Raw genomic sequence first — 26,423 nt, 5'->3', positions numbered from 1 at the left:
CAGATTGTTCTTCTCAAAATTGTGAATGTCCCATATTAACCGAATCCTCAGAAGTTAAGTATTTAGGCATTATGATCGACCAACACTTACGATGGAACAAATATATTACATATTTATCCAATAGATTATGTAAAACAATTTATATCTTTGTTATACTTCGGTATATTTACCAATTAATATTTTACGTCTCATTTATTTAGCTTTATTTCAATTCATTCTCCAGTATGGAATTTTAGAGTGGGGAAATGCTTGTAATTCTAATCTCACTCCATTAATACTTATTCAGAAAAGAATTATTAAAATATGCCTTAATAAACCAATTGATTACTCATCTGAGCTTTTGTTTACTGATTTTAATGTTTTGAAAATTAAACAGATTTATTATATTGCCTTATTAATCTTCATACATAAAAACCGTAATAAATTCAAATTGTATCATCATAAATATGGAACTAAAAGATCCGATTTTATACGACTAGAGGAACCAAAGTGTTTCACAAGCACAGCTCTGAGCCATGGTACCTACTTTGGTCCAAGGTTATACAATAAAATAATTGATAAATACCCAAATTTGGAAAATTTTAGTATCAGGAATTTCAAAAATAGCGTTAGGAATTTAATTTTTAAAGAATATATATTGATTTAATATGTATATGTATTTGTATGACTTAAATTGTTAAAATTGAAATTGTATTTTTAAATTTAATTTATTCCTGTAAATTTTTTTTTTCTTGACCCAGTTTGTGTCAAAAAATTATCTTTGTGTTTATCTTTGTGTTTAGATATCTCTCTGAGCACGAGTTTTTTACTCCTTCAGGGAAGAACTAAGATTGTATTTCTGTCAATGTTATTTTATTAACAATAAATAATAAACAATAAACAATTGTAATTATTAGCAGAAAATAATAGATGGTACCATAAAAAAATAATGCTGTTCCTGCTCTTTCGCTTGTCATTGTGGCATTGTTGGGTAGAAGCAAACTATGTTAAATGGTGTGAATGTTTACATTTCAACTCAGTGTGAATTGTGCACCATTTAGAAAGATATGGCGAATCGACAGGAACATAGTTGCATAAGAATCGACGATTCTTCCGACGCCGGGGTGGAATCCGATGTGGCTTAGTGGATAAAGCATCAGCACGTAGAGCTGAAAACCCGGGTTCAAATCCCGGCGCCGAAGAGAATTTTTCTCCGTTCCATTACTCTTTCATCATAGTTGCATAAGTTGAAACCTGATAACCCTGCAAAAGACTTGCTTTCTGTGAACATTTATTGACACTAATGGAGGATGATGAAGACCTGTCAGCAAAATTCCACATCAGTAGAAAGTAAAGACGCTTAATGTTAGGATTTGGGGAGCGAGAATCCACATTTCATTTTGGAGGTTGAATGTTACTCCCCTGTTTTGTGCCGTATCGAAACAGAAAATGTATGGCCCATTTTTCTTTCAAGAGGACATTGTATCAATATGAATTATGTTGATATGCTCAATGAGTGACTGTTTCCACAATTGGAAGAAGAAGAAGAAGAAGAAGAAGAAGAAGAAGACAACGAATTTCTTTTCCAACAAGATGGAGTACTTTATCACTGGCATTTCGATGTTCAGAAAGTTCTGAATGAACAACTTGGAAGAAGATGGATTGGAAACCAAGATAGTCATCTGCAAGTGGCCACTGAGATTCCGTGACTTGACCATCTGTGACTTTTTTTATGGGGTTACATGAAGAATTTTGTCTACATACCTTCATTATCTCAAACTCTGCAAGAGCTGCAACTTTGTATCACTGCCGTCATCAAGTCCAGAGTCCATTCCAGTAATATATTGAAGTATGTGTGACATGAGTCGGCTTGATGTCTGCAATGTCACATGTGAAAGCCACATTGAGTGTCTGTGTGAGGTAATAAAAATATTTGTTTTTCTCTTTTTAATGTCACTAGTTTAATTTAAATATGATTATCTACAGCAACATTACCTAGTATACATGTTTATAATCATGGAATGTTTCTGGGGACACACTGTACATTATTCCTCACTACATCTATTTTCCGTAATAGATTTTCTCCATATTAATATATACCAGTCATTTACCTAAGAATGATGTGTAAAATATACAACTTTAGAAAAAAATGAATGGTCTTTTATTGAAAAGCACAAATTGCTGATTTACTCAAAATGGGTCTACGGTTTTATTTATTTAATGTTGCATAAAGTGAGGTGATAAATGAAATGGTGTAGATCAGTGGTATTCAATGTTCTTTGCTAGCAAACCCCCGTAAATACATTTTTTTTATCTCAGTACCCCCAAACTGAATTGCAATTACATAGGAAACAACAAAAGATTATGATTGATATTGCATCCAAAATAAATTATTATTATTATTATTATTATTATTATTATCATGCATATTGTACCGGTAGTTATTGATGCAATAACAACAGTAATGAACTATGTAAAATGTTATTGAAGCAAGGAAAAAAGTTGATAATGTGAAAGAAAATACGTAATCTGTAACAATTGAAGTACGCCCCCGAACAACGCTGTATAGAACATTTTCCATTTTTTACAGTAGAGACATAAAACAATATTATCATAAAAATAAACAATAATTTAATCCGTACATCAAGAAAACAGGCACAGGAAAATTCTCTCCGTTCCATTACTCTTTCATCGTATGATGACGCAGAATATCTGCATGGAAATATCATATGTACTTCGGTACATTAAAATAATATATATATATGATATACGTAAATCACTTCGTGATTTAAGACGGCGCTTATTCCGTCGGATCCCGGCCAACTAGTCACTCATAACGAGTGCACCTCAGCACATGTGTGGACTTCGGTCCTACGTTCATAGACATCTATGACGTAGTGCAGAGAGCGGCCACTAGATGGAACCCAAGAGTTGGAGCTTAATCTGAGACGATTCTGTCCGACGCCGGGGTGGTATCCGGTGTGGCTTAGTGGATAAAGCATCAGCACGTAGAGCTGAAAATCCGGGTTCAAATCCCAGCGCCGGGGAGAATTTTTCTCCGTTCCATTACTCTTTCATCGTATGATGACGCAGAATATCTGCATGGAAATATCATATGTACTTCGGTACATTAAAATAATATACATAATATATATAAAACTTTTTTTGATGTGTATACAGTATTTAATTTTAAGATGCTTTCAGTTGTATAGATTTTCAGGCGTATTAGGCATCCTTAAGAAATAATAACCAAATACAATAAAATTTCTGATATAGATAGTTCTCATTCATTGACACCATTTTCTATCTAAGCCAGCTTTCCAAACCCTTACAGTCAGCAGTTCAGTTATCGTGAGCGGACTGTGTTAAGCTGTTGCGAGGCATCGTGAAGAGCCGCACTGCATCCGATTCTGTGTGCACCCAGCCTTAGTACAGGTAACCGGTACAACACAGTCTGTGTTCAAAAATCCTCACCATCAAACTGTCCATACCTGTGGAGTAATGGTTAGCGCGTCTAGCCGTGAAACCAGGTCGCCCGGGTTCGATTCCCGGTCGGGGCAAGTTACCTGGTTGAGGTTTTTTCCGGGGTTTTCCCTCAACCCAATGTGAGCAAATGCTGGGTAACTTTCGGTGTTGGACCCCGGACTCATTTCACCGGCATTATCACCTTTATCTCATTCAGACGCTAAATAACCTAAGCTGTTGATAAAGCGTCGTAAAATAACTTACTAAAAAAAACCATCAAACTCCTTAATCATTATTTGTATGTATCTAATGCTCTTGACTTAACAATGAAGTCATTCTTCTTCATGCTTCCCAATATTTCGACGTGATGTCTTAATCTTATGAATACCGATGAAATACATAGTATTAAAATTTATGGGACAAATTCAGTCTAAATGCTTAAAATCCAGAAATAAATGCACTGTAAACTAACATGAGACAAATTGAAGTCAAGTCTCTGCAGAAGGGAGACAAACTTTCACTTAATTGCAAGGAATAAAATTCATGACTACTAGTACTGAATTTAAAAGCTACCATCTGAGGCAAAGCACTATTAATGATACATACAATTAAGTTTCTGTTTATATTTCAACAGGTAGAATCCGGTCTTTGGATCTTCATGCCTGGAAAGACTATAGAAGACTACACAAGTCTTATAAAAAGAATTAAAAGAAGAAAAGTCAAACCACTTGTAGGCCGAATAAGTAATGTCGTAATACAGCTGAACAAAATATCTTTCGATCACTTTGATGACAGATATAAAGATCCTTTTGTCTTAAATAACATGAAATTGTTTGGAATTGAAATTATGGAAATACTGGTTACTGCTTTGAACATGTCTGGCAACATGACAGTAATATATAACACTGATAATGAAGAAGGATCTTGTTTCATAATAGGACAGTTTTCAATCTTACACTGCTCACAACTGGAAACAAAATTTCAAAACCCAGATTTACTGCATGTTCGCAGAAAAGCAATACTTACGTACTTTAGATTTCTGACGAGAGCAAACAATTGTGATACTATTCTTAGAAAAATTAACCAATGGAACAGAATTATTTACTGTGAAAAGCGTGAGCCATCCTATCCATTGTTAAGACAAAGGAAGTGGAGGCTGGATGGCAGATTTAATATATACCAAGATTATGTTCAAGATATTTACGTAAGTATTAAGTGTAGCCTACGTTATTATAGAAGCTAGGGAAGTAGGTACCAGTATGTCTTAATTAATGTCATTCTCAGCAGGCCAATGGTTTCTAAATTCGCTTTTAAATCACTGGAATAAAATTTTTTCCAGAATGATGGATTTTTAAGAGTGATAAAAATCCTTAACATGCATTTTTTGGAAGTAAAGTTGAGTGTTCCATGTTATAAATTTCTTCTTTTACAATTAAAATTTACAGCCTGTTAAATCTATGGTTCCATCTCTTTCCAAGTGCAATTTTTCTTCTCATTCTTGGTGATTTACCACTAATATGTGTTCTATTCTTTGTTTTGCTAATATGTCAAATCATTTTACATTTTTACCTCATGTGCTAATTTTTCATTTTTTCTTAAGCATTTCTTACTATTTTTCTGAGGACTTCCATTTCTGCAGTTTCCTATATTTGCATTACGTTGTTTGCTACTTGTCAAGTTTTAGAATCACAGGTCACAATTGGGCGGGCATAATTCTGTGGTGTTCGGGTAAAGGGGTATGTCATTTTTTTTGTCCAGGTGGAATTTTGTTCCCCAGATGAACACACAAGTTAAATTATACAAGTGGGTGTGCAAAAATCAAAGAATACTAGCAGTTGATGTGTTTTATTTGTGTAGAAAATTATTTGTAATAAGGGTTCCAAGTTTAATTTTCATTTATCTCCGAACTCATTTTTATGACTTATCTCCCTTTACCCAAACACCACAGAATTATAGCACATAATGAAAAGCTGCAAGCAAAGTCTTTTAATTTGCGGACAGATGTTCCTACAAGTCTGTGATACTGCAGAGGCTTCTCATGGACTAGGAAAAAACAAACACAAGAAAAGGTGTCAAATGTTAGTCAAATTACACAGTTTAAATCCACAGAAAAGTTCAGAGTTACAGTTTAAATTGCGCAAAGAGCTGTAAAATAATGGACATAAATACCAAATTGTTAAAATTTGTGCTTCGATCAAATTTTCGTTTAGGGCCTCCAAATTTGGTATGCACGGTAACTAGATCCTAATGCAACTTTTTAACCTTATTAATGATTCGGATCCTAAAAAAAAAAAAAATTTAACCCCCCATTTTCGATACAGCCTAATGTGTATGCATGTTTGTATGAAGAATCGTTGGTTGTTTACTGTTACAATAATTATAATAATTACGTGAAAGTAAACAAAGTTAAAAAATATGTACCCATTCATTTATTTAAAATGAATAATTAATACATTAAAAAATAGATTTAATACAAGTGATGATGGTTTGATGACAATTATTACTATAAATTCCTTTCATTTATATCATATTACTGAAATAAATAGACCTCTTAAGTGTACTCTTTAGTGCATATATTAACATTTTTAGAACATATTTCAACAGTTTTTACTTCATAGTTGCATGAATATTTTCAGGTTTTTAGTACATAAAGTTCCGTGATAAATAATATTGACTATGATACTACTGTACTTACTCACTGCTGACAGCCTCGAATCAAATTTGCAATCCCAGCCTTTCTTTCTTGTCTCATCTAACACTCACTTCTTCCTGTACCCATCTGCTGCTGCTTCCTGACATCTTGCACCTCCCGAATTGCAGAGCTCTCACCTTGAAGATGTTTTAGCCACATTGTGTAGACTCATACAAGACACAACATTCGAAGTTAGTCTGTGGCTAAGCTTACTTTTAATTTAAATATTTGAAAAAATTATTTCACCCGATCAAAAATTGTTCAATTATAACACGTTCCTTTGTAATGCATCTGTTTAAGCTGTTTGCCATAACCTACATTCTAAAGAAGTAATGCGTTCACACTGTTGACAGTCACAACAATGCGAACAGCCCTCTCATGGATTGATCCAGGCCAATTTATATCAACACTAGTAAACCTTTCAATTGCATTGTACGTAGTTTGAATGTTAAAGCTGGCCTACACCTTTTCTATTCAAGTATTCCTTGCCATATTCATGTCCTTTTTTTTTACGAATATGTGCATGCCGTCCCTCCTCCTAATGGCATGAGGTAAAGTGTAGCATTCATGTCAGTTTTACTTGCCTGAAGCACTGCAGTAGTCGTAGGAAATTGGATTCAATTCCATGCTTTTTCTTGAATCACAGTCACAACTTCCCAGAATGCATCCGAAACTTTACTCTGAGAAACATCAATATCTTCTGCAATTTACTTCATTACTTTGGCTTTTAGAGAACCCGGAGGTTCATTGCCACCCTTACATAAGCCCGCCATAGGTCCCTATCATGAGCAAGATTAATCCAGTCTCTATCATCATAACCCACCTCCCTCAAATCCATTTTAATATTATCCTTCCATCTACGTCTCAGCTTCCCCAAAGGTTTTCTTCCCTCTGGCCTCCCAACTAACACTCTATATGCATTTCTGGATTCACCCATACATGTTGCATGCCCTGCCCATCTCAAACGTTTGGATTTAATGTTCCTAATGATGTCACATGAATAATACAATCTGTGCAATTCTGCGTTGTGTAACTTTCTCCATTCTCCTGTACTTCATCCCTCTTTGCTCCAAATATTTTCCTAAGCATCTTATTCTCAAACACCTTAACTTCTATTCTTCTCTCAAAGTGAGAGTCTAAGTTTCACAACCATACAGAACAACCGGTAATATAACTTCTTTCAGTGTTTTTAAGAGCAAATTGGATGATAAAAGCTTCTTAACCGAATAATAACAGACATTTCACAAATTTATTCTGTGTTTAATTTCCTCTCGAGTGTTGTTTATATTTGTTATGGTACTGTTGCTCCAAAGTATGGTCTTTGAATTTTTCCATCTCTTCAAAGAATAAATTTCCAGTTTTTATGTTTCCATTTCGTATAATGTTCTAGTCACGAGACATAATCATGTACTTTGTCTTTTCGGAGTTTACTTCCAAACCTATCTCTTTACTTGCTTCACGTAAAATTCCCATATTTTCCCTAATAGTTTGTGGATTTTCTCCTAACATAATATGTCATCCACATTGACAAGCAGCTGATGTAACCCGTTCAATTCCAAGCCCTCTCTGTTATCCTGAACTTTCCTAATGACATATTCTAGAGCAAAATTAAAAAGTAAAGGTGATAGTGCATCTCCTTGCTTCAGCCCACAAGCATTCAACAGAAACTGGCCTATACAGACTGCTGTACGTTTCACTGAGACATTTTAATTAACTGAACTAGTTTCTTGGGAATACCAAATTCAATAAGAATATTATATAAAACTTCTCTCTTAGCCAAGTCATATGTCTTTTTGTATCTTCTGCAACACCACACTGAAAATGAAGGGTCTCCTATGTATTAGAAAAATATTCTAATATTTTCTTCACTACTGAATGTTCCATCTATTGTTGCTGTTGTTTCAGCAAGGGAGTGATGAGTAAGCCAGTCTACATGTTCTTTTCTAAATTTATACTGTTCCTCATAATTTCGTACTTAAGAGTCCCTACGTCATTAATAAATCTTACTTTCTTTGTTGAGGAAACACCATTACCATATCTGCTGAGACACCAATTGGAGTGACTTAAGAAACTATAAGCTGCATCCATAAACTTAAGTCAGTGCTCTGATTTATTATTTTTGAAACAGGAGCCACGTCTCAGCATGGGAGGGGATGAGTCACTAATGAAATTCAAGATAGTATGAAGCTTGAGAAGTAGTTTTATTAATATGAAAGTGAGACATGGTTCAGAAATAGTCATTTTTCATATTTGGCTCACTTTTACTAATACCATAATTGGCTATGAATGGGAAGAAGGGAAAACATGGAAGAAATTAATGTACGAGGGGGATCCAGGAAATAACGACCGTTCGCGCATACCCGCCGCGCAGCTGACTCCCCTTCCTTGTTTGAAGGTCAACTGGCTTCCTTAACATGTGTTCTCATAATGTTGTGAGTACCGGTTGCAACAAGTCGCCATTGTGCATTTTGTGTTACTTCAAAATGAACGACGTGATTGATAATCCTGCCGACTGTGAGGTGAGGAGTGTGATTCGATTTTTGAATGCCCGACATTTGAAACCTGCAGAAATTTACCGGCAATTGAAAGAAGTGTATCGTGATACTGTAATGAATGAAAGAAATGTGAGAAAATGGTGCGAAATGTTCAACAATGGGCGAACAAATGTCCACGATGAAACTCGACCCGGACGCCCATCACTCATCACAGAAGACCTGAAGACTAAAGTGAACGACAGAATCTTGCAAGACAGGCGCACATCACTCGACGAATTGCATATTGCCTTTCCTGACATTTCTCGTTCTTTGCTTGGTGAAATTGTGTCGCAACATCTTGGCTACCACAAAATCTGTGCACGAAGGGTTCCACGGCAACTGAGTGACCAACACAAAACTCAGAGAATGGCCTCAGCATTGACATTCTTGATGCGATATCACACAGATGGAGACGCCTTTCTTGATCAAATTGTGACTGGTGATGAGACCTGGGTGTCTCACAACACCCCAGAGACCAAGCGCCAATCACGTCAGTGGCATCATCCCTCATCACCCAAGAAACCGAGAAAATTCAAACAGACTCTCTCAACACAAAAAGTCATGGCTATTGTCTTTTTGGGATCGCAAATGTGTTCTTTTGCTGGATTTCATGCCAAAAGGCACTACGATCAATGCAAATCGTTATTGTGAGACTTTACGAAAACTACGGCGAGCCATCTAAAATAAGAGGCGAGGAATGCTTTCGAGAGTAGTTGTGCTTCTTCACGACAACGCCTGCCCGCACACTGCTGCTTCAACTCGAGAATTTCTGGATCAATTCGGTTGGGAAATCTTTGATCATCCGCCCTATAGTCCAGACCTTGCTCCTAGCGATTTTCACCTTTTCACTAAGCTGAAAGACTTTCTGGGTGGTACGCGTTTTGGAAATGATGAAGAGTTGAAGAAGACAGTGAACACCTGGCTTAATGAAATGGCGGCAGAGGAGTATAACACGGGAATTCTAAAGCTAGTGAACAGATACGACAAATGTTTAAAATGTAGGTGGTGATTATGTAGAGAAGTAAAGGAAGCTTCAGTTATGTAACAGACTTTGTTTTTTCAAATAAATTTTTTTTTTTAATTATTACAACAAAACGGTCGTTATTTCCTAGATCCCCCTCGTATTTAATTTGATACGAAACGTTTGTGTAAATACGAAGTGTGTTTTATAATAATAATTTCAAAATTTATAAACAATTAAAAGTTTTGCTTGGTGATTCATACAGCACACTTGATATGTCATGTACGTATTTTTAATCCATATCAAATCAGGTAAAAAATTATCAGTCAGTCGACTCTCATCAAATGACCAAAATGAAGATTTTCTGGGTTTAATTTATTATTTATACAAGAAAATTGCATATTTTAATTAAACTAAGGATGACTAAAAACAAAGTATAAGTGTACAAAATAAATGTCTCCTTTCAGACAATGGAAGCAATTGAAGAGGAGCCCCAAGGCACAAAATATCCTAATTGTAATATGAGAATGGAATGCAACTTTGAGCTTGTGTGTCCAAAAAGTGTCAAGCCTCTTGATATCAAGTTTGTTACGACACAGGGTACAGAAGAAGAAAAGGTTTGTTTGTATTATTTTCAAATGCTCCTCTCTCATCGTGTTTCGTAAAAGAGGTTCATTTTTAATGGTGAAAAGCTTCTCTTGTTTACAGTAATATTTTGAAAGTTTCCAGAATACATAAAGGAATTTATAAAATAAATGCTTATGGGGATTAATTTCAGTTCTGTGACAATGAAGTTAAATCTACAAAGTATGATGAATGCTTTTCAGTAACAAAATAAACAATGCATTCTTAATGACACATACTTTTTTATTACACATTTTATGCAACGAAATTATTTTGTTATTTTTCTAATACAAATTTTTACTTGAAGAATCTTCCATTGTAGCATTTTTAAGGATGGTGCACCATTAACCAAACGACTGCAGCACTGACATTTCAGACCTGGGATCAAATTCTGAAAAATCCAACAGAAATTTGAAGTAGACAAAGTGTTTGGAGAGGGGGTACTCCCATTTCTCTCCATTAATCATAATCATAACCACCTTCATGGTGCAATGTAGATCCACTGACACATGATATGCACATTGGCCAATATCTACAATGGCTGTAAAGTGATCTATAGCTCGCATACAGTCTATTTGGAACATGTTGAGAGCAAGTATCAACAATGCTCACTTAATCTTCAGCTTGTTACCAGACTATGACAGGCTGAGACTGTCATACACATACGAGAGAATGGTTTATACTGCTTCCATATGCATTGTATTCACATTGGCATTACGACAGATACAGAGTCTAATGGTAGTAATTTTCGACAGTTGGTGGTTTTTCGGAAATGAATCTTTACTTTTTGAATTTAAATACTATTATAGTCACAATCATGCCATGGTATGAAAGAAAAATTACACAACCTCGAGCGGGAATCAAACCTGCGACTTCCTGTTCTCCGGTCAGGCGCTCTACCACTGAGCTATCGAGTTTGTCTCATGCCAAAGGCTTGGAATTATCCTTTCATACTGGCGACTCTGTTATAGAGTACTGTCCATAGCGTCTGATCTAGTCAGTACTGCTTATGGGTGTGAAGAAACTGAAGATTACATTTGTAAAAAGTTTCTTCACACCCATAAGCAGTGCTGACTAGATCAGACGCTATGGACAGTACTCTATAACAGAGTCACCAGTATGAAAGGATAATTCCAAGCCTTTGGCGTGAGACGAACTCGATAGCTCAGTGGTAGAGCGCCTGACCGGAGAACAGGAAGTCGCAGGTTCGATTCCCGCTCGAGGTTGTGTAATTTTTCTTTCATACCATGGCATGATTATGACTATGATAGTATATAAATTCATTAATATGTCACATCGACGGACGTATATACGTCACCAAACATCGTAAGATGAAGATTATCTTTACTTTTTGTTATTATTGTTGTTGTTATTGTTATTATTATTATTATTATGTTGAATCATTTCTTCGAAAAACAGATGATTATCCCTCAGAACTACTTATTCTTAATGATGAACACATCACAGATCAAAAGGACAATGTCAATGCTTTTGCTGATCATTTCAAAACTGTTAAGACAAACCATAACCATTCACATCAAAACATTATTACGAATATTACTGATTCTTTACCTATACCTACAGTAATGCATGATGATGTTCATAAAGCATTTCAAAGACTGAAACCGGGGGGGGGGGGGGGGGAGAAAAAACTGGTACTGACATGTCTGACAGCATTCCAGATTTTATAATAATTAAAGGATGCTCTCTAATATTTATGCCTCTGTTATTCCACATATTTAATTCTAGTATGAAAATTGGTAAAATTCCTTCACTATGGAAACAAGGTGTAATTAAAGCTGAAAAAAGAAATTATGTTAGAAACAACAGACCTATCTCGATCCTAAATAACTTTTCAAAAATTTTTGAAACCATAATTCACAAACACATTTCCTTTTGTGTGAATTCTTCACAACATGGATTTACTAAAACCAAATTTACAGTCACTAACCTGGTCACTTAACTGTACCAGTAATAGAAATGTAGGAACAAACTGATTCAGTATATTTCGAGTTCAATAAAGTTTTTGATGTAGTACTGCACTATATCCTACTTCATAAGTTAGAAAATATTGGCCTTCCTGTAGGCTACGTAAACTGGTTCGAAAATTATTGTCATAGACAATCATGTGTAAGACTGTTTAATAAACACTCTGATCCAGTGGTGATAATCAAAAAGTTTAACAACCAGTTCTCTCATGTGTACCTATGTTAAACATATACGGTATATGCCCATGGTAATTGCAAATATTACCTAAAAATAGCTTAACAACTGGTTCGTCCAAACTGGCCAAATATCACCAATGCTCTGATCCTTATAACATAAATTTTGGGATCCCGCAGGGATCTCTCCTATTTACAGTATTCATAGATGATACAGTATGTAAAAGAATAAATTCTTAATGTCTATTATTTACTGACGATTTAAACATTTTTCGTACAATAAAAAATAGTGTTGACTGTCAGTCCCTTCAAGGTGACATTTACTCAGTTGCAAAATTGTCGGAAGACAATGCACAGTGATCCAAAAGGACGAAAAAATCGGCAAAAACCAGATAGGCAAAATTATTAACAAAAATCACTTTAAAACTATTTTTTAAAAGAAATGAAGAGCATTTCATGTTTTATTACCAACATACTTAACCCATGTTATACTAGTGTATTATAGAAGAGTTATCGTAAGATATCTTTAATTCATTCATTCATTTAGTGTTCTGCCCAAGGACAGGTATTTCACTGCAAACCCAGCTTTCTCCTATCTTTCCTATGTTTTGTCTTCCTCTTTGTTTCCTCATATTATCCATATATCTTATTTTATTTTTAATTTATTGGGGTATTTTACGACGCTGTATCAACTCCATATATATTAATGTCGTCTATCATCTGGTATCTTCTTCTACCCCAAACTCTTCTCCCGTTCACCATTCCTTCCAATGCATCCTTCAGTAGGCAGTTTCTTCTCAGCCAGTGACCCAACCAATTTCTTTTCCTGGAGCTGGAATAGGAGCGTCCATCTTCAACCAATGCAACGAAGTTACTGAGAGCACTCGGAAGTTCTGCTAGCGCATGCGCCATGCTAGGACATTACTCTATCACGTACATGCAGTCGCTTTGCTCAACATATAGTCTGCTAGCTGTGGGACGAGTGGAAAGTTAATTTATGGACGCACCTCGTAATAATGTTGTGACACTTTAGATTAGATCAGTAAAGTTCTCCTCAGTGCTTATTTCTTAATTAGTACTGTTATCGCAAAACAAGTCACAATGGCGTTGTTTTGGGGTTTGTATTGACATAGCCAACGTAACGACTTCCTTCTGATAAGCTGACGATTAATGAGAATACTGACCACTGAGTGAACATTACAAGTGCAGCTCTTGAGGCTGGAAACAAGGGAGTGAAGAAAGCAACAATTTTGCTATTGTGGAAAGTTTTCTGGACAAAATATAATGGAAAATCTTCCATTCCAGAAAACTTCCTCCTCATGTTACTATATATGTCAAAGAACTTACATTAATTAACATTTTTATGTCCATTTCATGTCTTTTTTTAGCTTAACACACAGAGAATGTTGTTGCTTAACAGCTTATGCACCACACTTTTAACTTCTTTCAGTAACGCATCCAACTTGTTCCAAATGAACTACACAGACGGATGTCTGCACCAATACAATTTAAGTATTCATTATTGAGAAGAGGGGAGAATGGGAGAATTTCAATGTTAGATTCTTTGATGTGCTCCATCCTCATTCCTTGTTTAGAGTATTAATATTGTGACGCCCACGTAAGATTCGATCTCACGACCGACGGAGGAGAGGCTAAGTCGGCCTTGTGTTGGGCGGAGTGCGCGCGCATCTGCCTCCTGGGGCATGGCTACGTGCGGTGAAGGAGGGGAGCAGCAGCGTGCGAGATGATTCGAGAATGGACACACGCGTCGAAATATCGCGAACTATCTAGAACTCGTACTTTCTCGCAACGATAGTTTAGCTATAAAAGAAGAAACGCGACCGAACTTGAGCAGTTTCAGTTTTCAGTTATTCAGTCAGTGAGTAAGCCAGAGCAAGCAAGCCAGTCTTGTGTACCGGAGTTCGGCTAGAGTGTGCGTCCGCAACTGTGACAGCATCCGAAGGCCTGAGTTCGAGTGCAGTGGACCGCAGTTGGAGGGACCTGAGTTCGAGTGCAGTGGAGCGCAGTTGGAGGGACCTGAGTTCGAGTACAGTGAACTGTCTCTGAAGGTCTGTGGTTCGAGATACTGTGAACTCGAGTGACTGAGCTAGAAGAACTGTGAACTGAGAACTGATAGTTCTGATTTGTAAATAGTGTTTTGTAAATATTAGTTAAGATTAACAGTTCATTGTTGTTCGTAATAGTCCAAGTAAATTGTCATTGCCGTCAGTGGAGTGCTATAACGAATACTGTGTTGAGTGAAAATCCTATTGTTGACAAGAGCGTTTAAGGTGAATTGTAGAAAGGAATTATTGTTGGAAGAATAAAATCCTATTGTTGAGTGTAAATAAAGTTACACTGGTGTCAGAATCGGGACATTATCGACAATGGAGAACCTACAGCTGATCCTGCAAGCCATCGCGGAACTGAAAAACGACTTAAGTGCAGTAAAAGCAGAAATGAAAGACGACATGAACAGGCACATCAGTGAGGTTAAGAACGACACAAGTGAAGTGAAAACGGAGATGAAAAGTGATATAAGTGAAGTGAAAGGCGATATAAGCGGAGTGAAAGATAACGTCACTACGCAAATTGCAAGCGTTTCAGCCCACGTAGATGGGTCGCCATCGTGAAAGACGAACTCAAAGCCGATCTTGACAACCTAAACAAGAATTTTACAACTATAAACGAGACAGTAACCGAATTGAGACAGGAGGTAGACCATTTCGACGGCAAAATCCGCGATCTCGAGCATCGTCAAGAGCAGACGAGCGAGTTGCTGGACAAGACGAGTGAGGTGATGGACAAACACGCCGAGGAAAACAAGCACATACTCACGTTGATGGACCGACATGCTGAAGAAAACAAGCACATCCTCGCGTTGGTGGATCGCCAGGCTAGAGAACAGAAACAGATAGTTGCCGAGGAGGTTCGACGTGCCATGCAAGAAGCGGCCACAGAGTTGAGAACTCCATACAGAGGCCCTGCGGAACCATCGCCTTCGGCCAGACATTACAACGTCAAGACGCCGAAGTTCGACGGTACGACGTCTTGGGCGATATTCCGTCGCCAGTTCGAGGCCATCGCAGAGCACAATGGGTGGACGCCAGCAGAGGAAACCACTCAGCTGCTGGCCGCGCTTCAGGGACAAGCGTCGGAGATTCTTCACAGCGTTCCAGAAGATGGGACAGCCGCTGAGATAATGGCGGCCCTGGAGGGACGTTATGGTGACCATCAACTTGCGGCAGCATTCAGGACCCAACTAAAAACGAGGGTCCAACAGTCAGGCGAGTCCCTACAAGAATTTGCGATGGCGGTGGAACAACTGGCCCATAAGGCGCTCAGGGGCCTACCTAATGACTTCATCGCTGGAGAGGCGGCCTACACCTTCGGCAGCGGAGTTCGAGACCCGGAAATCAGACAACAGCTACTCTTGGCAGAGCATCGCACCATCAATGCAGCTCTGGCGGCGGCCCTCAGGATGGAGGCAGCCAAGTTGACTGCGAACTTCTCGGCACTGCACCGGATTAGGAGCGTCGCGGCGGCCGACGTCGAGGAACGTCAACTGAAATCACCAGAGCGACGAAGACGAGGAATGCCTACCTGCTGGTCCTGCAGCGAACCTGGGCACTTGAGGAGGGACTGTGACCGATCTGGTCACAAACAGGAAAACTAAAAGGGGCCGATGCGACGAGGGGCACGTCGGCGCCGTCATCACCATCCCCTCGGCTGATCTTGAAGACGGTTAACAGAAGATGCGACGATGGGCTGATTGCTGACGGATGGATAAGAGGCCGCCCATGCAGAGTACTGGTAGACACCGGGGCGTCGCTCACCATCGCCAGACCGGAAGTTGTGCGTGGTCTACCAGGGAGGACGCCGCTGCGCCGATATGAGCTACGTACTGCCTCAGGCGAGAGCCTGCCCATCCAGAAAGAGGTTTTCCTGGATTTGACCTTGGGAAAGAGGAGACTGGAGATGTGGGTGTTCGTCGCCAACATCACTGAAGACGTAATCCTGGGGCTCGACGCCATGCGGATGTTCGATGCAACGGTGGACGTCCGGCGCCGTATCCTCCGTTTTGGTCAGGATGAAGTGTTCCTGAGGGACGTCGAAGACCACCCCATGGCCAGCAAACTAACCTTGGAGAATCAAGTGACAATCCCAGCAGGCTGCGAGATGGTGGTGACAGCAAGACTGGACGGACAACCTAAGAGAAACCTGCTCCTCGATTCGCAAACAACTCCGATAGATGCGGTTTATGTGGACCAGATCCCTACTCCCGAATCAGAAGGTGGTACCGGTGAGGGTCCTGAATGTCACCAATCGGGACAAGGAGGTGCCTAGTGGAACTGTACTAGGTAGCGTCGAGCCGGTGGTGTCTGTGACGTCTCTGGCAGATAACGAGGAGTGTCACCGACCACGTCCAGACCTAGACCCATCGCTGAATGAGCTGGCTCGAGAATTGCCAGCGAATTTAAGCAAAAGAGAAAGGAGACAAGTCCACAATCTACTGACAGAATTTCAAGACGTGTTCAGTCTGTCTGAAAACGACTACGGGAGAACGGAGAAAGTTGAGCACCGCATTGACACCGGAAATGCTCGCCCAATCAGACAACCTCCTCGACGCGTCCCTCTAGCTAAACAGAGGGAGATTGACAGCCAACTGGAGGGCATGAAAGCAAGAGGGGTCATCGAGGAATCCGACAGCCCTTGGTTATCACCTGTGGTGCTGGTGAAGAAGAAGAATGGGGACCTGCATTTCTGCGTGGACTACAGAAGACTGAATGACGTCACCAAGAAGGACTGCTTTCCCCTTCCACGAATTGACGACACCTTGGACACCCTGGCCGGAGCAGAGTGGTTCTCGACGTTGGATCTCAAGTCAGGATACTGGCAGGTGGCGCTACATCCTGAGGACAAGGAGAAAACAGCATTCTCTACAGGCCAGGGACTATGGCAGTTCACTGTTATGCCATTCGGCCTCTGCAACGCCCCGGCTACATTCCAGAGACTAATGGAGTCCGTAATGAGAGGCCTGACATACGATACCTGTTTGCTGTACCTTGATGACGTCATCGTGGTGGGCAAGACTTTCGGAAAGTGTTCGAGAGACTGCGACAAGCCAGACTGAAGTTGAACCCGAAGAAATGTCATCTATTCCAGAAGAAGGTCAGCTACCTGGGGCATGTAATAGGGACTAACGGAGTGGCCACGGACCCGGAGAAGCTACAAGCCGTCAGAGGATGGCCGAGACCGAGGGACAAGCAGGAGCTGCGCCGCTTTCTCGGCCTCTGCACGTATTACAGAAGGTTCGTAGCTGGGTACGCCAACATCGCTAAGCCTCTAACCCAGTTGACCGAGGAGAAACGACAATTCCAGTGGACAGACGAGGCGGAGTCATCCTTCCAGTCGCTGAAAGAGGTGCTCTGCACTGCTCCTGTACTGGGATATCCCATCCCTGGAAGGAAGTTCACGCTCGACACGGACGCTAGCAACGTAGGCATCGGCGGAGTACTCTCTCAGGAACAGGACGGGCAAGAGAGGGTGATTGCCTACTTCAGCCGAACACTATCCAAGGCTGAGAGAAACTACTGTGTGACGCGTAGAGAACTTCTTGCCATTGTGGAAACCCTGAAGCATTTCCACAAATATTTGTATGGCCAGGAATTCCATCTGAGGACAGACCATTCTGCACTCACCTGGCTATTGGGCTTCAAGAATCTGGAGGGGCAGACTGCCCGTTGGGTTCAACGACTGCAGGAGTACAACTTCACCTCCGAACACTGCCAAGGGAAGAAACATTCCAACGCTGATGCCTTATCACGACGCCCGTGCCCGGATGGCTGCAAACACTGCCTGAAAGTAGAAGAGCGAGATGGCGCCCACGCAGCCCGAGCAATTGCCGCCCAGCCGAGCCCAGGATGGGATAACGCCGCCTTAAGGAGGGAGCAGCTGGAGGACCCAAACATTGGACAGCTACTGTGTGATGTGGAGTCCGGCCAGAGACCAGTATGGGCCGATATCGCCAACCGTAGCACCACTTACAAGAGCTACTGGGCCCAGTGGGAATCCTTCACTGTCAAGGACGGTATCCTGAAGAGGATTTGGGAGTCGGCCGATGGAAGGACCCGCATAGAACAACTTGTCCTGCCCAGGAGCAAGGTGAAGAAAGTGCTGGAGGAGACTCGTGCTGGAGTGACTGGAGGCCACCTGGGAGCCAACAAGACGCTGGACAAGTTAAGGCAGAGGTTCTATTGGTTGCATCAGAGAACCGACACGGAACAATGGTGCCGAAGATGCGACACCTGTGCAGCCAGTCGCGGACCAAGGACCCGCAGCAGGGGAGCCATGCAGCAGTACAACGTGGGAGCTCCTTTTGAGAGGATTGCCATCGACGTTGCTGGACCGTTCCCGGATCGCGGGAACCGCTACCTACTAGTCGCCATGGATTACTTCACAAAATGGCCAGAGGTGTACGCGATTCCCAACCAAGAGGCTTCGACGGTGGCCGACACGCTGCTTGACAACTTTATCTGCCGATTCGGGGTGCCCCGGGAATTGCATAGCGATCAGGGGCGCAACTTCGAATGCAACCTGATGGGAGAATTGCTCGAGCGTCTGGGGGTGCATAAAACCAGGACCACTCCCTTCCACCCACAGTCCGACGGCATGGTGGAACGATACATCAAAACCGTGGAGGAGCACCTGCAGAAGGTGGTGTCCAACCATTAGCGAGACTGGGATGCCAGAGTCCCACTGTTCCTCTTGGCCTACAGAGCTTCGGTCCACGATACAACAGGGATGACACCGGCAAACATGGTCTTCGGGAGAGAGCTGCGCCTGCCCTGTGATCTGCTGTTTGGTATGCCATCCAGCGCCAACCAGCCAGCGACTGACTATGTGGCAGAACTCACCGAGAAGTTGAATGGAGTTCACCAACTGGCCAGAGCACCTCAAGATGGCCAGCGACAGGATGAAAGTGCGCTACGACAGATTAGCCAACTCTGCAGAATTCCAGGAGGGCGACCTGGTGTGGCTGTATCGACCTACGAGGACCAAAGGGAAATCACCAAAGCTGCAGCGTGCCTGGGATGGACCATACCGCGTGGTGACCCGGATCAACGACGTGGTGTACCGCATCCAGCGACAACCTCGAGGGAAGATGATGGTGGTGCATCTGGGCCGATTAGCAGCCTACCAAGGGACTGCCCGAGACGAGCAGTCCTAAGGAGGGAGCAATGTGACGCCCACGTGAGATTCGATCTCACGACCGACGGAGGAGAGGCTAAGTCGGCCTTGTGTTGGGCGGGGTGCGCGCGCATCTGCCTCCTGGGGCATGGCTACGCGCGGTGAAGGAGGGGAGCAGCAGCGTGCGAGATGATTCGAGAATGGACACACGCGTCGAAATATCGCGAACTATCTAGAACTCGTACTTTCTCGCAACGATAGTTTAGCTATAAAAGAAGAAACGCGACCGAACTTGAGCAGTTTCAGTTTTCAGTTATTCAGTCAGTGAGTAAGCCAGAGCAAGCAAGCCAGTCTTGTGTACCGGAGTTCGGCTCGAGTGTGCGTCCGCAACTGTGACAGCATCCGAAGGCCTGAGTTCGAGTGCAGTGGACCGCAGTTGGAGGGACCTGAGTTCGAGTGCAGTGGAGCGCAGTTGGAGGGACCTGAGTTCGAGTACAGTGAACTGTCTCTGAAGGTCTGTGGTTCGAGATACTGTGAACTCGAGTGACTGAGCTAGAAGAACTGTGAACTGAGAACTGATAGTTCTGATTTGTAAATAGTGTTTTGTAAATATTAGTTAAGATTAACAGTTCATTGTTGTTCGTAATAGTCCAAGTAAATTGTCATTGCCGTCAGTGGAGTGCTATAACGAATACTGTGTTGAGTGAAAATCCTATTGTTGACAAGAGCGTTTAAGGTGAATTGTAGAAAGGAATTATTGTTGGAAGAATAAAATCCTATTGTTGAGTGTAAATAAAGTTACAATATATAACAATCACGAGTTGTGAGACTTCTTGCTGATGTGATCCAAATGGTGCAAGACCACTGTTTAAAAAACAACACAAAAAATGATATGCACTGTGTGACTTGAGATTTTCCCGGCATTTGATGTAGAATAACTCTTCTTGTATTCTCAGAGAACCCGAGAAGAGTTATAATACGCACTGACTCCCTATAGGAGGAGGATAAATCTCTTTCGCTTTGTTGGGAATTTAAGTTGGATATTTTAAATATGCTACAAACCACGATTTACACAACAGATAACAATTGAGATGTTTCAGTGCAAAGAAAAAGTGTAAGTTTTTTTTTGGAATATATGATCTACAGGTATGTTTTTATGACAAAGAGAGAATAAAATCATTTTTGTTTATTGTTCTTGCTTAATGGCTTCATAAGAAGTGCGTTTAATATTTGGAATAAAAGAACAAAATAATACATTCACAATTTCTACCAAAATATTTAGTAGTAGGATCCATCCAGTATGTGAATAAGGAGAAAAGAAAGGCTCTACACTGATGGGATATTGAAATTACCTCTTCGGTGCCAAAGATAACAACATAGATCTTTGTCAACTTATTGAAATCTGTTTTAGAATTTAATAATATACTTTCTCTGTTCTGCTGCACCATTAGCTGAATGGGTAGAGCATCAGTTTTCCAAGTTGGTAACCTGGGTTCGAATCTCAGTGAGTCCAAGTGGAATTTTTGTTGGCTTTCCACCATTACTCCATTAATCATCATCATGGTGGCTGACACAAGTCAAGTGCCCACCATAAAATAAAAATCTTTGTTCTTCATGTAATAAGTAAAAACTGACATTGCTTTCCAAGATTCTAATGAAATGCTGGAAGACACAATATAATATGAAGTTTATATTCCTCTGATTAATTAAGAAAGGTATTTTGACAAATTTGAATGTGTAATTTTTCCCATGTACTTATTGTGTACAACAGGTAAGCATGGAGAAAGAGCCGTATAAGACGAAATTTCAACATTCTGGAGACGGAAATGGAAAAGACAATTACAATTGTTCCATTTCAACTGATATGACTCATCAGGTACTAAATCAGATATTCCAGATCTGGGAAGATGACGAGACATTGTGTTTGCTACTAGATAAAAGTTACAGCTTCCGAATGACATTAAAAATATTTAATCCTACGTCAAAGAAAAACATACAATCCATCTCTGTGCATGAAATGTATATTAAAAAAGATTCTGGAAAGCAGGAATGTTACCTGAACATTTTATGAATACTGTGACATGAGTGCTTCATTTTGTTGTTGTTGATACCATTCATATATTTACATGCAATCTGACTAAATTATGAATAAGTGAAATTATTATACAATTTATGGAAAAATAAATCTTTGATGATACATACATACAAAAGATTTGCTTTTACTATTTCAGCACATATGGTGTTTAGTAATTCTAAGTCCCTCATCATTTAAATGTCAGTATAATACATTATGCAATGAGCCTATAATGATAGTAATTAAGAAGCGAGTATGGATGTTTATGAAACGAGTGCAAGCGAGTTTCATAATTTTCATACGAGCTTCTTAATTACCATTATAGGCGAGTTTCACACGACTTTTTATGCTCGACCATATTTCTAACTTGAAATTATTCAAATGTATACATTTTATTTGTAACAAGATCGGAAGTGACCTTGTTCTAGGTCGTGAATTGTGAGATGTGCGCAGACGCAAAAGTATTGATTTTTTCCGAGGAACAATAATGTCATTGACCTTGTGTAATCCCGTTAAACTTGGTATAACCTTGATTATTGAATTCGACATTGAAAAACGAGATGACAAATTGAATTTATTTGAATATTATTTACAATTAACGCTAATTATTATAGTAACAGAACATAACCTTCTGCGACAGTATTGGATTTCCAGCCTCTGTGACTTTTTGCTAATTCTCTTTCGATTGCATATCCGAGAATAATCGATACTTGCGGTTTTATAACAGTACAAAGCTGACTTGTTATTGGCTGAACACCTGTAAGCTGAGTTGTCATCGAGAAGAGTACTTTAATGAGTAGGTGTACTTTAATGATATGCATTAAAGGACTACTACCAGGTGTATAATTACTACATTTCGGCATGGTCGAGCATAAACAAAATTATGACGGCGGTACAGACTTCACAGACAGAATACTCTTGTTAGAATCAACTCCTAAAATAACTCTTCTAGTGAATCACATGTTAACAAGTTCCTATTCAGCAACTGTACCTGCTAATCCTTCCCCACGTCTCATTCCTGCAATATTCACATTCTTGATGTAAACAGAACACTAATCCCCCTGAAGTCAAGACATGCTGGTACTTAGACAATGATCGATTTATACCATGCTTGCCATTAAATAGGATATTCAAAGCTAGTCAAGGGTAATAAATATTTGTAACTTGGCTAAAGGTCTGACAGAGATGTGAAAGAATGATGTTCTATGTCCATTTCTCAACCTCTGCAGTGGCTGAATGGTCAGACCTTCAGACTGTCATACAGGCAGCCTGGGTTCGAATACCGGTATCAGGTCTGGGATTTTTTCTCATTGAAAAATCCATAATGAGATTTGTGGTGGACAAGGTCGGAGTTGAGGTTTTTCCCGGGGTTCCCCCATTTTTCTCCAAATTAGGCATTTACATCATTCTGTCACTATTTCTCCATTTTATCATCATTCCGTAGCATTCCCTGAACACTGGCTGGCAAAGCATGGAGGGTGCTGGCCTAGGAATGAGTGGGGTTGCCTACTCAAAACCTGGGCACACAGAGAACCTTAGTGTGGTCAGCCAGGAATGCATCATCAGAGGGTTAGTGCAATAGATCTTAACAGGTCGCAGTGCTGGGCTATAGTGCCCCCCTCTGTTAAATTCAATTCAATGTCCATTTCTCACCCTTGTCAAAACTTAGAAATGGAGTTCATGTCAGCTGTCTAGCAGAAAAGTGTATAAAATAAAACCACATAATTTCTGTGATGCAATTTAATTTTCGACATATTTAGTACTTATGGAACATTAGTGCCTAGATAAAACAATTATTCAATTTTTTAACAATTTAACGAAACAAGATGAATAGCCTAGGAAGATCACGAACTTCCGAGAGAAATGAATGAGCCCTAAAATGTTTATGCATAGTAATTGTGTGGTAGGACCATTCCTTTTAATGAAATCATCATAGCTGAAAAAAAATTATCTTAACATGAGAGAAAACGATTTTTTCTCCGATGTAATGATGCTGAAGAGGAAATACACCATGTCCCTTTCAAACCTCCCACAACCTGCTAACAAAGTACGTGGAATTATGAAATGAGAAAGAGAAACTCAAAGGACTGTTATTTCATTTGTTTGAAGTTAATTTATCTGTCACATATTGGGCAACAATGGTATAAAACAAAATGGCGACTCTGCAGAAACTCAGAAAATTGTTATTTCATTTGTACTTGAAATGAACATTTTCACGAATTGGAACGCTCTGTTCTTTTCGTGGACACAGTGGTGTTGATGACGATGACAACAGAATTAATGATCAGTGAAATGATGCCGAGAATTACCATTCTAAATATATAATTATACAATAATTAACATTGAATTAATATTTATATACACATCAATTAATATGAAAATTTCGAACATATATGTCTTCGGAAATTTTTATGCCTTTATCACATTTACAGACATAAACCACAAACAGTGGTCATTTCACTCAACCAAAAATAGATACTGAATAAAATGCACACATCCTTAAGAATTTGCTTTGACGTATATACTATTATTATCAAAAGAAAATGATTTCTCGCCCTACACTTATGACTGGAACCTTTGCTTTGCAAAGTCTTTGAAATGAACATTCAGTTATTTTCCTTGCTCAGATTATGATGGGATGCAGTAACACAGTTACAGCTTCCTCTAATTCAAAAGTGACCATGAAATTAGACTTCAGTTGAGGTAATCAACAAATAGTCACAAAGAGAGAAAGATCTGGAAAGTAAGTATCATGTGCCAAAACCTCCCATTTCCAAGACTCAGTTGGATCTTGCACATCAAGATGATCATGTGGTATTGTGTTATACTGATGCAAAACGACATCGCAATGCAGAAGTTCTTGTTATTTGCAACAGAGGGCAGGCCTTATTTTACCATGTATCAGGTAATATAACCCATTCACTGTGGTGCCACTTGGCACAGTTTCATCAAGCACAACACCATTTCAACTGAAAAATATGACAGGCATGATTTTAAATATATCCTGGATATGGTGTACATTTTTTAAAATGAATTTTGTGCACGCCATTTTTCATTTTTTTTTTTTCAATTTAGGGTTCAATGAGTAAACTTATATTTTATTTACAATAAAGTTCAATTGAGAACTGCAGCATTTTATTTTCTCCACCACTGCAAATGAGTTGTGGCAAGAAGAACATGTGTGGTGCACTGGTCGTTGTTCAGATTGTATGGTACTAACTTCGGATATCCATTTATTGAAGTGTCCCATCAGAATACGGTATGCAATTGATACAGATATTCCAGCTTCATACTGCTATGGTTCAGGATTATCAGACTGATATCATATTGGCGAAGATTCTCCTGAAAATACTGAATCACATTTATATTCTAAGATGGCAAAAGAGTCTGGAGAAGAGCAATTTGACTTCAGGAAGGGAAAAGGTACAAGAGATACAATTGGATTGCTGCAAAAAATCTGCAAAAGAACTATTGAAAAATAAAGAAGTTTATATAGTATTTGTAGACCTGGAAAGGTTTTTGACAGAGTGGACTAGAATAAACTTATGGGCATCCTGAAGAAAACTGGTGTGGATTGGAAAGAGAGGAGGTTATTCAGTAATCTTTACATGAAATGAGTCAGTCAGGTTAGGAGAAGAAATTTAAGAGGAAAGTCGAATAGGGAGAACAGTACGACAAGGATGCTCTTTATCATCTACCCTTTTCAATATCTACTTGAAGAATTTAGGAAATAACGTTTTCAGAACATGGGAGGGGTAACAGTAGAAGAAAGAAGAATAAATTGCGTAAGATTTGCTGCTGATATGATGGTGTCAGCAGAAGAGGAGATGATGCTAAGGGATATGCTACTGGTGCTAAGTGACAACTATGAACAGCATGGGATGAAGATTGCAAACAAAACTAAGTTCATGGTTGTCGGAAGAAAAATAAAGAAGGTAAACGTGCGAATTCGAAATGATGCAGTAGAGCAAGTGGATAGCTTCAAATACTTGGCTGTACTATAAGCAGTAACATGAGCTGCTGCCAGGAAGTCAAAAAAAGCATAGCAATGGCAACGTAAGCTTTCAATAGAAAAAGGAGCTGCTTCTGCAGACCTCTGGAGAAAGAACTAAGGAAGGGACTAGTGAGGTGCTATGTGTGGAGCATGGCACTATATGGAGCAGGAACATGGACATTGTGACGAAATGAAGAGAAGCGACTAGAAGCCCTTGAAATATGGATATGAAGAAGAATGGAGCATGTGAAATGGTCAGGCAGAATAAGAAATGAAGCTCTGTTGGAAAGAGTGGGTGAAGAAAGATTAATGCTGAAACTGATCAGAAAGAGAAAAAGTAATTGGCTGGGTTAGTGGTTAAGAAGAAACTGCTTACTGAAGGATGCACTGAAAGGAATGATGAACAAGAGAAAAGTTTGGGGCAGAAGATATCAGACGATAAATGACATTAAGTTGTTGTTGTTTTCTAATGCCAAGCGCTTGACAATAAAGTCATTTGACCTCTTGCACTCCAATATTTTTCAAAGATATTATTATGACCAGCCAATGAAGCACAGATTTTGAGGTGTTCCAAATCCATTTCTTGGTTTGAGTTGCACAATGGGCAGTTAGGGGACTGATATATTCCAATTCTATGCAGGTGCTTGGCCAAACAATCATGGCCTGTTGCCAATCTAAATGCAGCTACAGACGATTTTCGTGGTAAATCGGGAATTAACTATGGATTATGATGCAGAGAGTTCCATT

The 26,423-nt window shown here is 39.7% G+C and overlaps 1 protein-coding gene across 1 annotated transcript in view; it reads left to right on the top strand.

The window, feature by feature from the left end:
- The window catches only part of LOC138694522 (uncharacterized), a 42,797-nt gene that overhangs the window by 5,613 nt on the left and 10,761 nt on the right, over window positions 1–26,423 (top strand). The window contains exons 2-5 of the mRNA XM_069818367.1: window positions 4,079–4,648; window positions 10,099–10,248; window positions 21,380–21,548; window positions 25,502–25,617. Of these exons, the coding sequence (XP_069674468.1) occupies window positions 4,079–4,648; window positions 10,099–10,248; window positions 21,380–21,548; window positions 25,502–25,617 (1,005 nt within the window). The remainder of the gene's footprint in view (window positions 1–4,078; window positions 4,649–10,098; window positions 10,249–21,379; window positions 21,549–25,501; window positions 25,618–26,423) is intronic.

This window comes from Periplaneta americana, chromosome 1 (assembly GCF_040183065.1).
Source record: "Periplaneta americana isolate PAMFEO1 chromosome 1, P.americana_PAMFEO1_priV1, whole genome shotgun sequence".
Lineage (NCBI taxonomy): Eukaryota > Metazoa > Arthropoda > Insecta > Blattodea > Blattidae > Periplaneta > Periplaneta americana.
Note: the sequence above shows the minus strand (reverse complement) of the source record. Positions and strands in the feature narration are given on the sequence as shown.